Source organism: Hippichthys cyanospilos, chromosome 3, assembly GCF_059441005.1.
Source record: "Hippichthys cyanospilos isolate Australia breed blue-spotted pipefish chromosome 3, RoL_Hcya_1.0, whole genome shotgun sequence".
NCBI lineage: Eukaryota > Metazoa > Chordata > Actinopteri > Syngnathiformes > Syngnathidae > Hippichthys > Hippichthys cyanospilos.
Genome location: NC_142371.1, coordinates 645045 through 659213, shown reverse-complemented (window position 1 = coordinate 659213; position 14169 = coordinate 645045). Strand labels below are relative to the sequence as shown.

The 14169-nt window shown below is 39.3% G+C and overlaps 1 protein-coding gene across 3 annotated transcripts; it reads right to left on the bottom strand.

Annotated features, from left to right (window-relative positions):
* Nucleotides 1-2785: 2785 nt before the first annotated feature.
* LOC148425288 (uncharacterized) lies at nt 2786-13372 on the bottom strand. 3 transcript variants are annotated; one of them, XM_088411731.1, is made up of 11 exons: nt 13248-13372; nt 10190-10271; nt 9930-9987; nt 9712-9779; nt 8803-9100; nt 7295-7525; nt 7201-7224; nt 6976-7028; nt 6704-6817; nt 5474-5690; nt 2786-5224 (listed from the first exon to the last, which is right to left on the bottom strand). In XM_088411731.1, the coding sequence occupies exons 2-11, from the start codon at nt 10238-10240 to the stop codon at nt 4023-4025; spliced, it is 2316 nt and encodes a 771-aa protein (XP_088267857.1). In that variant the 5' UTR covers nt 10241-10271; nt 13248-13372; the 3' UTR covers nt 2786-4022. The 3 variants fall into 3 exon arrangements, with proteins under 3 accessions (XP_088267857.1, XP_088267858.1, XP_088267859.1); XM_088411732.1 differs by having other exon boundaries at nt 5486-5690; XM_088411733.1 differs by having other exon boundaries at nt 5609-5690.
* Between the last annotated feature and the right edge of the window lie 797 nt (nt 13373-14169).

Sequence of the window (14169 nt, the reverse complement as noted above, 5' to 3'; positions counted from 1 at the left end):
CCACAAAATTACATTGCTCAATTTGTGTAGCTGATCCTTACAAGTGGCACACATCCACTGACACAAATGCTTCAACTTGAAAATTCTTGTCATTATTGCCATCACCACATATACTACAGATGAATGAAACTAAGAGAACCATATTTTCTCGACCAAATCTGCTACTGGTGTTAAGTTTAACATGAGAGCTTCAATGCCAGCTGCTCGCCCTGACCTTGCCACACATCTAATTATCCGAAAAATGCGTGAAGCCACAAGAGATGTGTGAACACATGCCACCGAAACAGAAATGTCCTGATTCTGTTCTGCCCACAGTACTTGAGCCACTTTCACACTCACAATTATGTCACCAAAAATAATTCTCCAGTTTATCCCATTGATTATTGAAGTCATCAGATAATACGTATATACACAAGGTCTAATTGCGGATACAGTTGAAAACATAAAACTGATGATTAACCGATCATCTTGGTATCAACGTATTAGCTCTGTGGGATACATCAATGTATATTGTATTGGCACCATTATATTGATGTCAGGCGATAGTGAGTGTGGGGATTGTAGACCCAATTGCAAGGACGCTAAGAGGCAGGGCGTAAGTGCAATAAGCTATTTTATTCAACAAAATGGTAAACCAGAACTAGGTCAGGCGAGTTAACACGACACTGATTCGACAAGAAGTTCAACAACAGGAAACTAAATACACTCAAACCTATTAGGCAACAAGGAATACTTGGACAAGTGACAATTGGTGCAGGGAGCTGATTGGTTAACACAAGTGAGTGGGTTGACAAGGAAAAGTGGACATAATCAACCTAAACAACTAAACCTAAACACTAACACAAAGAAAACATGAACAAAACCAGAATCCAGACCCACCAAAAACCCAGAGCAGAAAAGTACAGAAAAGCCTTACCCCAACTAAAACACAACAAAACACCACCCAGAACATAACAATTGAAGCAAATGCATCCCTGCTCTCAGTACGTCTATTCCTTATACTTCTACCAACATACACTCAAAAGTGGGACACAAACACTCTGATGAAAGACGCAAATTAAGCCCTGAGCATTCCTGGATGGATGTAAAGGCCAACTCCAGACATAAATCACACCCTAATTGAGCAATATCCACTGTGACTCTAGAAAATAGACCATTGCACAAATGGTTTCGTCAAGTTTGGAGACATTAATGGACAATCACCTTGCTCACACCTTTCTTCTTCAGGGAGCGGGGAAAAAAAAAAGGAGTGAAATGCTGGAAGGAGCGAAAAGAAAGTCATAAAACAGGTACAATTACAGTGCCGGTAGAGACAAAACTTTTTGCGAACGAGCCACTTGGGCTCAGGGGCTGACAAGCCTTATTAGTTCAGCTAAAGCCCAGACAGGATGTGCATTAGGGAGACAGTTATAGCGCTAACAAGCTCTGCGGCTTCATCATCCAAAACCTACTTTGCAGAAGTTTTCAGGTCTCCTACATCCTTTTCTGAGTCATCAGTGTGGATGAAGAGTGCAGTTACACCTATGCACGCTTATGGATTATCAATCAAAAAGGCTGGTGGGATCTTTAAAGAACTGAATAGCATTTTGTAAAAAGTGAATTCTTGAAGTAAACCTCTGACAAAAAACACTATTTTACTTTCAAAAACAGACCAAGCTAAATCATTTATATATTTTTTTCTCAACATGATTTGTAACATCCACAAGTCATGGAGTAAAATGAAGACTGTTTGAGGAGGAAGTCAAAGTATGTCATAGAAGATGGATTACGTAAATTTGGCAGCAATCAAGTAAAAATCAGAACAAAACGGATTTTAAATGTGGCAAGAAACATGACAAGCCTGCCAAGCAACAGATCTCACAAACATGGACCCCAATGCAACTCAGAAAGCCATACTATATTATAGCAAGTCATCAGGGAAAGTAATTCAATTTTGATTGTAACGTTTACGTTTCCTTTTTCCTACATTCGCGTGCACTGACAATGTTTAAACGGTGAAATCACCGATAAAACACAAAATGTAAACTCTGAGAATCATACATGCTTCCTGATATGCTTCAAATTTACAAAAAAAGAGACAATATAATACGTCAAAGAGACAAAGTTAAAAGTCAATATAATACAAGTTTAAGTAGTAGTAGAAAGAACATTTCATCACAATCATAATTTAAAAAAAAAAAAAAAAAAACTCTTACCTTGGATGGAACGCGACAGGTGTCGATAATTGTGCACCGGAAATCGTATCAAAGCGCTTCCGGCGATGAAAACAACTTGTATTATTTTCCATGTACAGTATATAAATAAAAATTATGACCTCAAATTTGTCAAATTCACGTCAATCAAACAACTTGACCAATACATTTAGAAGACATGGACGTTTGGAGTTACCAATCAATTTAAAAAAAAAAAAAATCAACGTGTCTCGGAATGTTTAAACATTTCTCTATAGAATGCGCCCCAAAGGTATTTTGAATACAACTCTCGATTGCACGACTATTACCTCGCGAGACCCGACTTACACGCCCCTGCATTTATTTCTTCTTTGGATCTGTGGATCTGCGAGATTCATGCAAAGACTTTAAGTCGTGTCTCATGAGGTCATAGTCATGCTAACGAGAGATGTATTCAAATACTTTTTCCTCTTGCAAGTTTTCAATGAGTAAACAATACAATTTCGTGGGTCGCACTCATACAAGTTGTTAAACACGAATACGTCTTTTTGACATCTTAACTCCATACATCTGCGGCCCAACTGTGGTTTGTGTGAGAACAGAAAAGGCCTTGAGACAGTTGGATGCACACGTTTTATTAAACTGTCGCCATGGTAACGGTGGCAAATATTAAGGTTCCAACAACAAAACAAGTCTGAATGCCGTCACACAACATATGTGACAACATACTGTTATCTGCAAGCAAAAGTAAACAATCTATTAATAGTGTTACCTTCAAAATAAAACAGAAATTAAGGACTTCTGTGCACAGCATGACTCATGTACCTTAAGCGGGACAAACTTAAAACAATATTTTCTGTGCCTTTTTTGTGCCTAACTCGAAAAATAAGTTATCGTACTTGTAAGCATTTAATGCAATATGTACAAATATTTTAACAGAAAACAGGCTATTAAAAAAAAACAAAAAACTTCAACAGTGCCAGACATGTCACCATGGGAACCTACTCAAATAATTCAAGCTGCATTGTGTCAATATAAGACTGAACAGTGGCGAAGGCTGCAGCAGGAGAAAAAAAAAGAACCTGTGGAAGAATATGTTCATTTACTTAGAAAAAAAAAGTGCAACACTTGCAGGCAGTGTGATTCTATTAAATTGCTCTCAATAACCTATAACTGTAACATGGATTTTTCTTATGTAGGCAAGTGGATGAAAAGGGAAAAAAACTGAGTGTAAATGGGCCATTTAATGCAGTGATTCCCAACCAGTGTGCCATTGGAAACAATTCAATTGCATTTTACTTGCCGTGCTAATTATTCACATATATCAATGCGACAAAACAATTCACTATCAACTCAATCAAACATCAATACGATAAAGAAAATTTGAGTGAGTACAGATAATATTTATCACTATTTCTGCATTAATAATTTGTGTAACATTACATTTGGTGTTGTGCAATGGATATTTCGGATGTTAAGAATGTGCCGTGGTTCAAAAGGTTGAGGGAACACTGCAATACTGGGTGAGGAAATTGGTAAACAGGAAACGGGCATCCTACCAGGTAGCCGCCAACTGCTAATGTATATGAGGTGGTAATTTTGTTGGCCATGCCAGCACGTATAGCTATTCCCAAAAGAGACATTTTGAATAAATGGCTGAATTTGAATTGAATTTTGTTTTTGCAACCCAAAATGGAAAGTGTTTTACAATATGAGACTAGTACTGCGGTGGATCAAATGTACTGGAAACGGTGGGACAGTGTTGAACATGCCAAAAAAAAAGTTAAAAAAAAAAAAGTCTTCAACCATCCAGTGTTCCCTTTTGAGCGATGGATTCAGTCCCGCCCTTGTTCAGCCACTGGCTCGTGCACTCTCCTTCCTCAACTCTCCTTTGCGTTGCTCTCCGCCTCCGGCCACCAAAAATTTCTCCAGCGCCTCCCTGCCGAACGCCTCCATCTCGTCCTCCAACTCGCTGTCTTCCTCGCCGTCCCCTTCCACCATGTCTTCCAGGATATCCGCGACGTCCTTGACGAACTTGCGAAAGTTGACCCGGTCGTGCATGAAGACGCCGTCTCGGAAGAACTCGGCGGCCAGTTTTCGCAGCTCGTCCCGCTTGGAGGGGTCCACGCCGAACTGCTCGGCCTTGGCCAGGTAGGCGTGGAGGAGCGACTCGAACTCGGGAAAGTGAACGGGGTGGAGCCCCTCGGCCTGTGCGCAGGCCTCCTGCGAGTGGCAGTGCTGCGGCTCTTTGGGCTTCCTGTGGAGGCGCTTCCTCTGCTGGGTCCAGTAGTCTGTGGAATCGGCGGAGGACTGCTGAGGAGTCTTCTTCCCGGCCCACATGTTCTCCTTGTGATGGGAATCGGTCAATTTGTGCTTATGCCAGCTGGATTTGTCCCCTTTCAACTCTCCGTTGTCCTCTTTCCTCTTCTGTCCGTTTCCATTCTTCCAGCGGTCCTTATCACCTTTTCCATTCGGGCTCCACTGCTTCCTGTCATCGTTCTTACCGTTTTTCTTTTTGGTGTCCTCTACGTGTTTCCTCTCTCCTGTTCTTCCTTTCTCACTATTGTTGCTCTTCCAGTTTTTTTCTTTGCCACGCTCCTCAATCCCATCTTTCCCGTTCTTCTTCCACTTGTCCTTCCCCTTGTGAGTCTGGCCTTCGTCTTTTCTCCACTCCTTCTCCTCCTTTCCTCTCCGTTGCTTATCAGGCTTGTCCTTCTTCCACTCTTTCCTCTCCTTCCAGGACTGCCCCTCATCCCCTCTGCTCTCCTTCTTCCAGTCCTTCTCTTCACGCTTTCCTTCATCTTCCTTCACTTTGCCACGCTCACGTTTTCCACTTGCCTTCTCCTTCCACTCTGTTCTGTCGCCATCTTTGTGCTCTTTCCATTCAGATTTCTTGCCCTCTTTCTGCTCTTTCTTCTCACCAGTGTCATCTTTGTGCTCTTTCCATTCGGATTTCTTTCTCTCTTTTCGCGCTTTCTTCTCACCTATGTCATGTTTCTCTTTTTCATGTTTGACGTTCTGTTGTCCGTCTGCCAAGTGACCACTTGGAGGCACTGCAGACAAACAAGTACAGTACAGTATATCAGAAATGATTAAAAGGATACTTAATGCCATTTTCAGCAGTAAAAAAAAATCTATATATATTTTGTCTATAATTAATCTGGTAACGTCATTATGATTACAAACAATTTAAAGTTTTAAAAACACGTTGCTGTTGACTGAAAACAACATGCTCAGGGCTCAGCTTGCTACACATCTTCCAACTATTCTCCTTCTCTTCACAACCCAAGGTTCCACCACACCTGTCAACTTACTGACAGTGGATCTCAAAGTTTCTAGTTGGTGCTGAAGTGTCGGCAGGGTCTCCAATTGTTTCCTCAGCCTCTCGTTCTCTTTCTCGAGGAGGGGAAGAGATGCCACTTTGGACTTCAACCTACTGTTTTCCTCCTGCCAGCGCAGCCGCTCCATTTCGCCCTCAGCCGCTTGCCCCTTGGCCGCTTTGAGTTCTTCGTTTTGCGCCTGGATGAGTTGGAAAAGTCAGCATGTCACCAATGTGATTAAACGTGAGGGGAAAAATTCTAATTGAGAGAAAAAAAATCACTTAAATTTTCCATGCTCGTTAAGCATTGGGAAATATGTGACCTTCACATGTTAGGGTCACTGTTTAACTGCTTCATGAACATTCCATTGTTGAGGAAGGTTGTAAAACAGTTTTAAAAGAGTGTTTTGGGGCAAGAAGTGCTTGTTTGCTGAAACTAGGGTTAGGAAAAGGTGTTTTTCTTTGACAGAGAGCTGGGTTCACACAGCAGTCTGCGTGTTTGCTTTGCTGTGGCGCCTCTGTTCAAAAGTGACAGTGTGTAAAGTTTAGTGCCATTTAGTGATGAAATTAAAAAACAATTCATTTTTAAACCCACTATGAATTTCAAGCCAAATAAACAGGTTCTGTCAATTTTTTCGTTTAATTTTCGGTCCAGATATCGCAAATTGTATCAGATGAATCGTGCCATGCTACCAAGAGCCTGACTTGTTTCACCGCCATCTTTCTGCTGTGGATACGAAGCAAAAGAACTTTGTGAATATAGGTGGTAGGCTTGAAAAATGTGGTCACTGTAGAGGGTGTGCTCGAAAATGACTGCATTCTCTTATTTCACCACTAAATGGCACTACATTCTACACACTTTCAGGTTAAATTGATATTAGAAATGGCCAACATCTTTTGCTCTTGTTCGCAGCTTGTTAAGAAACAAAAGCAGGATAGGGTGAGATATGGAAACGGTTTGCTCACATGCCTAAGTGTCAAAGAGAGCTGACTCCAAACTAAACTAAGTCTGCAAAGCCACACAGATTATAGGAAGGAACTTTATGGCCAAACAGCTGACATTGAGTTCAGAAAGTGACAGCTTAGCAACTGTGTCACATTTAAAAACTTTTAAAGTACCGTAAGGAAATTTTGGAACAGTAAATTTACAGACGTGTCTCCATGCTCTTGAGCAAAAAAAAAAAAAAAAAAAAAATGCACACAGGAGACACACCTGAATTTGAGCTTGTAACACTGAAATCTGCTGGTCATCTTTGGCTAGTTTGGTCAGAAGCTCCGAGTTGTCAGCATCTACTAAGGGTGGAATAGCCTCTTGATGAAGCCACTCCTAAGCCAGGCAAATACAAAAACACAGCTTTTACAACATATACACAATACGTTCTGAAAATAATAAAAGTGGGGTAGATGGCTTGTATAATGAATAAAACAAAAATGAGAGCAACAAAAGTCTGAATACAGAAGTAAACAAATTAGCATCAGAATGACCTGTTTTCCTGGTTCTTCTGAATCGCTCCCCTCCCTTGTACTGACAGCGCTCTCTAAAAGTCATTGCACATGGTTAACAATGCGTATCTACAATGATTCATTTGCAAAGGGAAACAATGTGAACATAAATGAGTGACACATCAGTTTGAGTTTCATGTTAATTTCCATTTGGTGGGTGCAATAAGCATTATCATCTTTCAAGAGGATTTTTGACACACAGCTTACCCTCATCAAGGTCCATGAAGACACCTGCAGGTATATCACATGTTACATAGCAGCTCATTGCCTTCCAATTTGGGCTAAATCCCAACACACCTACCTGAGAAGAAGACGGTCCCAAGTACGACCAGGAGGACAGCGCCTAGGATGCATTTATTCAGAGAGAACATGTTGTCATCCTGCCTCTGCTGTGGCAGCTGGAATTCGTCGTCCTCTCCTTCCTCTTCCTCATCTATCCTCCCAATTCGCTCCAGAGAAGCCAGGAGGCGCTTCTTCTCGGACTCCGTGTCCTCGGCCTGTTTTTCGTCCGATCCTGGCTGCTCCGGGGAGCCTGTAGGGAAGTGGAATATTGTTTGCAATCAAATGCTGTGGACTGAAAGTCACACCAATGCCAGTAAAAAAAAAAAAAAACAACACTTTTCCACATCCTCTCCACAACAAATCGACCACATCCTCTCCAAACTAGGTTCCTTGACCTGACATTGAGCATGTCTAAACACATGCACTTCTATTTTTATTTCCACCAGTTTGGAAGCCAATAAAAATAAAAAATACATAAAAAAGAAACAAATCACTTATAATAATTACCGTAAATGTACAAACTAGACAGTGGATATCAGCTGGCTGTTAGCAGCAGCTCATGTTAGCTGAGGTTGGTTGTTAAGGCATTACTTTCAAGAAAAGAAGAGAGCTGAATGAATCTACATACGAGTCCATTCTTGTTCACACACAGGAATATTACTAAAACGGAGAGGATCATGTAAAAGTGGCAAGGTATGCAGCTGTGTGCTCTGGTTAGAGAACACGGAAATGTATTCCATTTGACTTATTAATCGGGGTCTTATGTTGCGAAACTTAGTGTAATGGGCAAAATAAACTCGAGCTGCGTCGCGAGGAAAAGGAAAAAATAACTGCTTCGGCTGTATTCAATATTACACTGGCGCGGCATTCAGTGACTGCTCACAATGTGGGAAATCTGAAACACACTTAAATTAACCCCCAACAAAGAAATAACTTACAGGTATGAAAACAAGGAAATATGAAGACTTTACAAAAAATGAGATTCATTCTGTTTTGCTATAGTTTTTTCATTGTCGTAACATTGAAAATACCAGAATTTGACCCCAAAATTAAGGGTGCATCCTATACACAGGTGCATGTTGTATTTGGGGAATTACAGAACATTTTTAAGGTGTTCAAATGTGGTGTCTATACTCAAGAAGAGGTGGCCACTATTTTTTTTTACATTTTCTATGCAAACCACTAATGTACTAAGAGTAATCACAACAATGTACTTTATTAAAATTATTGCTCACAAAAGGACATTGCAAAAAGATGGCAAGCAATGCAATCAGTTTCATGGCTCCAAAATAAATATGTACTATATTTGAGTCATGAAAAAAGTCTTGACATGTTACCTATGACAAAAAGGTCATTTTCTCTTCTTTTTCGTTGGAAACTAAAGACTAAAGATGATCTTACATTATGTAGTGCAGGCATAATAGCCATTTTTATTATGTTTCCAACTTCACTTTAACTTACTATAACAGACACCTTCCCCCATCGACAGTTCAATGAATACATTCACCTTAGTTTCTTTGTTCTTACTTGTGTGTTTTGAAAGGTCTGACTCCTCCCCTTCCTCCCTGAGGTCTTCCTCCCAAGGTCCATTATCCTCCACGCCACCCAGAGTCTCCGTGCTCATCAGCGAGTCCGAGGGCTCATCAGCTGAGGGGGTGACGTGGCTCAAGGAGTCGGAGAAGCTGTCTTTGTTGGGGCAATCAGGTGCAGCCTCTAACTGGGCATCGCTTGAAGGAATGGGGGCATCTGTGACAGATGAGGGCATGGAGGGGGGATGATCTGCTTGGGAGTCATCACCTGGATCTCCTTTAATCCTATTTGCATCCTGTTTTAAAAATACATAGGGTCATCCAAATTCATTAGTATGAACTTTTATAAGCAATGTTCCAATTTGCCCTAAACTATCAAATGTCAAGTTCTACTTCTGACTTTTCTTTCATTCAGTTCAAATTTGTTCTCAACATGAACAAATACTGGAGCAATAGAAGGCTTGGAGCTAGAAATGGATTTCACGGGAAAAAATGTGCTAAACAAAAAGGGAATTAGCATGTGTTGCACATGTACTGTATGTTTTTTTTTTTAACCGAGGCAAAGAAGCTAGAACAGCAACAAATCTACACGGTGCATTATCCTTTAATTTACTCATTGTAAGCTAAGTAAAAAGTGAATGACTTAATGCTTGCTGAATTCAAACACCTGCATACATATAATCTGCTAAAGTAAAGGTAAAACCATACACGCTGTCATGTTTTTTTAACAACTCTACAGACATTTATTTCCTAGAATGAGAACTAATCCTGACTTGGGCAATAACTTGTATCTGAGGATTTGCTAAAAAAAAAAATATATATATATATATATATATATATATATATATATATATATATATATATATATATATATATATATATATATATCTTTGTATTGTTATCTGACCTGATGATCCTCCACAGAGGTACTTGGAGATTCTGCACCCTCTGGTGGCTGCTTACGTGGCTCATCAGCTGGATCATGATTTAAAAAAAAACAAAAAAAACGTGAAAAGGGTGTATTCTAATAAGCATTTTCTATGTTTTCCTTATAAGGGTGCAACAATGGCCATGACGTCATAGTGTCAGTATGCAAATAATAATGAAGAGAAATTGAAATGAAACCTTGCTCATGAGTCTTTGTCTGTTCTTCAAGAGGCCTCACAGTTTCAGCAACAGTTTCCTGTTATGAAATACAAGTAACAAATACACACTGAACTGACGATATGTAATTTGACAGGAACTGATTATCCCAGAGAGCAGAGAAAAGAGTACAAAACCACAGCATAATCAGGCGACCTAAAATAAAGCATAACTGGGTCGAGTAGTTTTTCCATATGCTGTAAAACCTGCACTTGAATTGAGGCTTAGTGACTTGAGAGTACCTCTGGACTGACGATAGTCCAGCTGCTGTTAGCGCTGTTGCCGCCAGACATGGCCCCGCCCCTTTGAGGCTGTGTTTGTGTCCTGCAACAAACATACACAAAAAGAGAGTATTACTTGAAACAACATCCATCAGAGAGCAACCAATGTTTATTGTTGACGAACCTCCCTCTTGTCCAACGTTAGCTTGCCAGTGCTAAAGGTTGAACGCATTTACATTGTCTATTAATACACACGCAAGATTTGAGTACTTTCCCTTAGGCCTCTCCCTGCTCTGTCAACAATAAAAAGCTACTGTAGTGTGCTGTCACCAGTCTCCAGTATGCGTGTGTGCACAGGAAGTGGCTTTCCCAAAGGCCATTTAGTTTTGCCATTAGTAGTTCGTGTGTGTTGTGGGAGTTTAGTCACCCTAGCTTTTGACGAGCAGGGGGGAAATGTTTGGGCTGAGTTTCGGGTAACTAAGGCTGGCCCATGCTGTGAGGACAACAGAATGGGCTGAATCGGCATTTCAACACTACTCGGCTATTCAATGAAATCAACAAACTAAGTCGCAACAACATACAAGGGAAATACTTAAGAGGCAAATTTGTTCCAGAATGCTGCCATTAATTCGGTGCTATTTATACCTCCCATAGAAAACAATGTAAATAATTCATCAGTCTGTAGAAAGAAAGAGTTTCAAAATGAATAGAAAATATTACATTCAAATGCCAAATCACACCCCAAAAAATGAAAAAATTAACCAAGCCAATTTGGATTTTAACGAAACTGTGCAGACTTATAGATAAAGATGGCGGAACACAAAATCTAAAATTTTAAGTCATTTGGAGCAGGGTTTGGGGAGCTACAACTTACTAAATGTTTTCATTTGTAGGAAAAGGGGGTGTGGCCCCTTTGATGAATATTAATTTAATCCTAATCTTACAAAACAAAAACAATTATATCAATGGGGAATCACCATTACCAATCACCTTGTCAGTTTATGGGTCATTTTGGCTTGGAGGTTCTGCTCAAAGTCCTTACCACGAAAAAAATCACGATTTTAAATTAGGACTCCTAGTTTTGCCTGTTAAAAGCTTTCTTTTTTTTCAAGGTTGAAGGCTCGTCACCTGTCTCTTGACTGGGCCTTTTCTCTTTCCAAAAGAAGTGTTATTCATTTTACTTCTATGTGACTAAAATTTTGGCGCTCAAGTGACCAAAATGAATCCAGCCAATTTTCAAAATAAAAGTTTTTTTTTTTTTTTTTTTTAACAATAATATATCTGTCAGACTCGGATAATACATAAAACAGAAATTTCAAAGTTCATTATTTCAGGTTCAGCCCATGTGGCCCAATAACAGTTGAACCACTGACTGCTAGCGGGTTATGGACCAGCGGTTGGGGACCTCTGCTTCAGAGAATGTAAAACAATCTGATTAAAAAATTAATCTTGGAAACAGGACTACAAGATCAATTTCAAAATTCCAAATTATTGGTCAAAAGGTCAAGTTACTAAAATATGCATAAATCTTTTCGATAACCACAGATTTGTTATCCTTGATGACTTGCCTTTCCAAAAATATGTGGTTTGTGAATATTAAATCATCAGTTCCTGAGATGGGTTGAATTAAACAGGCCATGTCGCTTTTGACAGAAAAATTATGACTCACAGCAGCTCTCTCATTAACCTAAATTTTAGAAGCACACTATTGTTAAAACCAGAAAGGGCTTGGCTAAACCCACTCTGTGATTTGGCGTGGCACACTTAAGTAACTTAACTTGATCTTGCAATTGCCATCAGTTATTAAAAATAAATAAATAAATAAATAAATAATACAAAAAAGCAACTGTTGCTAATCATATTTATAATGTAGTAACAATGTTCACCACTAGATGGCAGACATCTTCAAGAGAGTTCCTAAAGCCACCAGATAATCTGGTATTTCAGCTAAATAAGCAAGCAAATGCTATTGTCAATGAAAAGTTCAAGCTCGGCTTCATTTGACCACACGATACTCCACGTGTTTGGGAAAATCCAAGTGTGACACTGCAATATTTTTAAATATATCATAAAGTACATCAAAGACACAGCCATGAACACATTTAACGCCACATTTTCCCTGTACTGACACACTTCCTTTCCATGCTCTGCAATTTAGGTCCCCTCTCCCACGAGAAACTAGCCTGAGGTCCGAGGAGCATTGTGAAGCATATAGTGGGACGGCTTACATAGATAATCACTAAATATAGCTGCCTGCAGATTGACTGGAGACAGAAGTGAGGAAGAGCATGCAGCACAGCTGAAGACAGCTGGATTAGTTCAAAGATTTACCAGCTGTTGGCTTTCCGTTACTTATGGTTCAGGTCGCATAGGAAGTCTTGAATTTGTGCTTTAACAAGCTACGTTAAGAGTATTGTGCTTCCTGGACGACTGAAGACTAAGGGCAAGAAAGTATTACCAAAAAAGGTCAGGAAATAGACACAGGCTGAGGCACCATTTTGACAATAATAAAGTGGGCTTGACATCTTAACAAAAATATTTGTTCTGTAGGGAATTAATGCCAAAGTTCTGTCTGTAAAATATTTAAGTAATAGTTTTACTAAAATGTCATAAAAAAAAATTAACCACAAATATAAAAAAAAAAAAAATAAGGACTTTTGCTTTGTGCTACTAACCCCCGCCCCCTCCTTTTTAAAGTTAGTTTTACTCGTTACGATCACATCGTTCCTCACTGTAGAATCTCACGAGAATTGACCAACTCTCGCGTGGGGACAGTGGGACAAGTGGAGTATTCCAGTGGGAGATGAGCATCACGCACATTACAGAAATAAGCTAAACCCTGGAGGCTACTTTAGGACAGCGAGTGTCAAAAACCTTGACGTAGAGGACAAATAAATTAAACAAAAAAAACTCTTAAATACACTTGTAATTAATAATTTGAGTCGTTTTCGAGTGGGAAACAAAACGTGACCGTAGGTTGATGAGGAGTATAGCAAACTAACAAAACGACGTACCGAACAAAACCAAACTAAAGTTTCAGTTTATTAATTCAACAACCACCCCGAATAGTCTTTCTTACCTTCCTTATCTTTCACTTTTTTAATTTATCCAGGCGGCGTTACACAGTCTTATTTCCGAGGTACTCGTCAGTCTTCCTGTCCATCCAACTTGAGAACTGTTAGCTCAGAAAAACCTGCCTTCAAAACTCACACAAGCCGAACGCTCCTTCGCCCAATCACGTGCTACATTTGACATAGTCCCGCCTCTTCTTCTCCGGAACGACCAATCTACGCGCGTCCTCACTCCTGCTGTGTTTGGGGAAGTTTTTAGGATGATTGACGTATGGCAGGTGACGTTGAGAACAATAATTTGCTCACACCGAAGTGTAAATATTGGATTGACGCTGCTTAGTTAGCACACACAAGCAAGTCACTCAAGATCGCTCCACGATAGCCTGGAATATCTATCTACTGTAAAACAACAATGCAAAAATAAAAATAAATTGATTCTATTGAATGAAGTCGTTTATTATGACACTACAGTGTGTCCGGGTGCAATCACGATCATGAGCTCCACATCATCAAACTTGCAAATGTTTCCAGGAAAAAACTGGAATCCTATAATCAAAGGGAAACAACACAATGCAATTAATGGGTTTATCAAATATATTGGAATTCAAATAAATGTAATTCGTGTAATTTTTGCCATTAATAAACAAGGGAAAACAAGGACACAACATTATAATGAATAGGGTTATAAAAAAAACATTAAATAATTATAGAATTTAATTCTATAATTATAATACAATAAACATATTAAAATGTTATGGAATGTCTAAAATGCTACTTCTGTCTTAAAAATGTGTTTACTTTATATCCATTTTATGACAATTAGATTTTTATTATCAATAAGTTTTTAAAATCAAATAAATAAACATCAAGGAAAATGTTTACAATGTAAAAGTTGTTTATATTATTTGTATATTATTTGTATTGTATGTT

Bases quoted from the DNA above. Each gene is read 5' to 3' on its own strand.
- LOC148425288 (XM_088411731.1), bottom strand. From the start codon at position 10,240: ATGTCTGGCGGCAACAGCGCTAACAGCAGCTGGACTATCGTCAGTCCA. The intron at 5,691-6,703 runs GTGTGTCTCCTG...CAACTCATCCAG, and splicing joins TGTTACAAGCTCAAATTCAG to GCGCAAAACGAAGAACTCAA. The intron at 5,225-5,473 runs GTGTGGTGGAAC...GTTTGTCTGCAG, and splicing joins CACTGTCAGTAAGTTGACAG to TGCCTCCAAGTGGTCACTTG.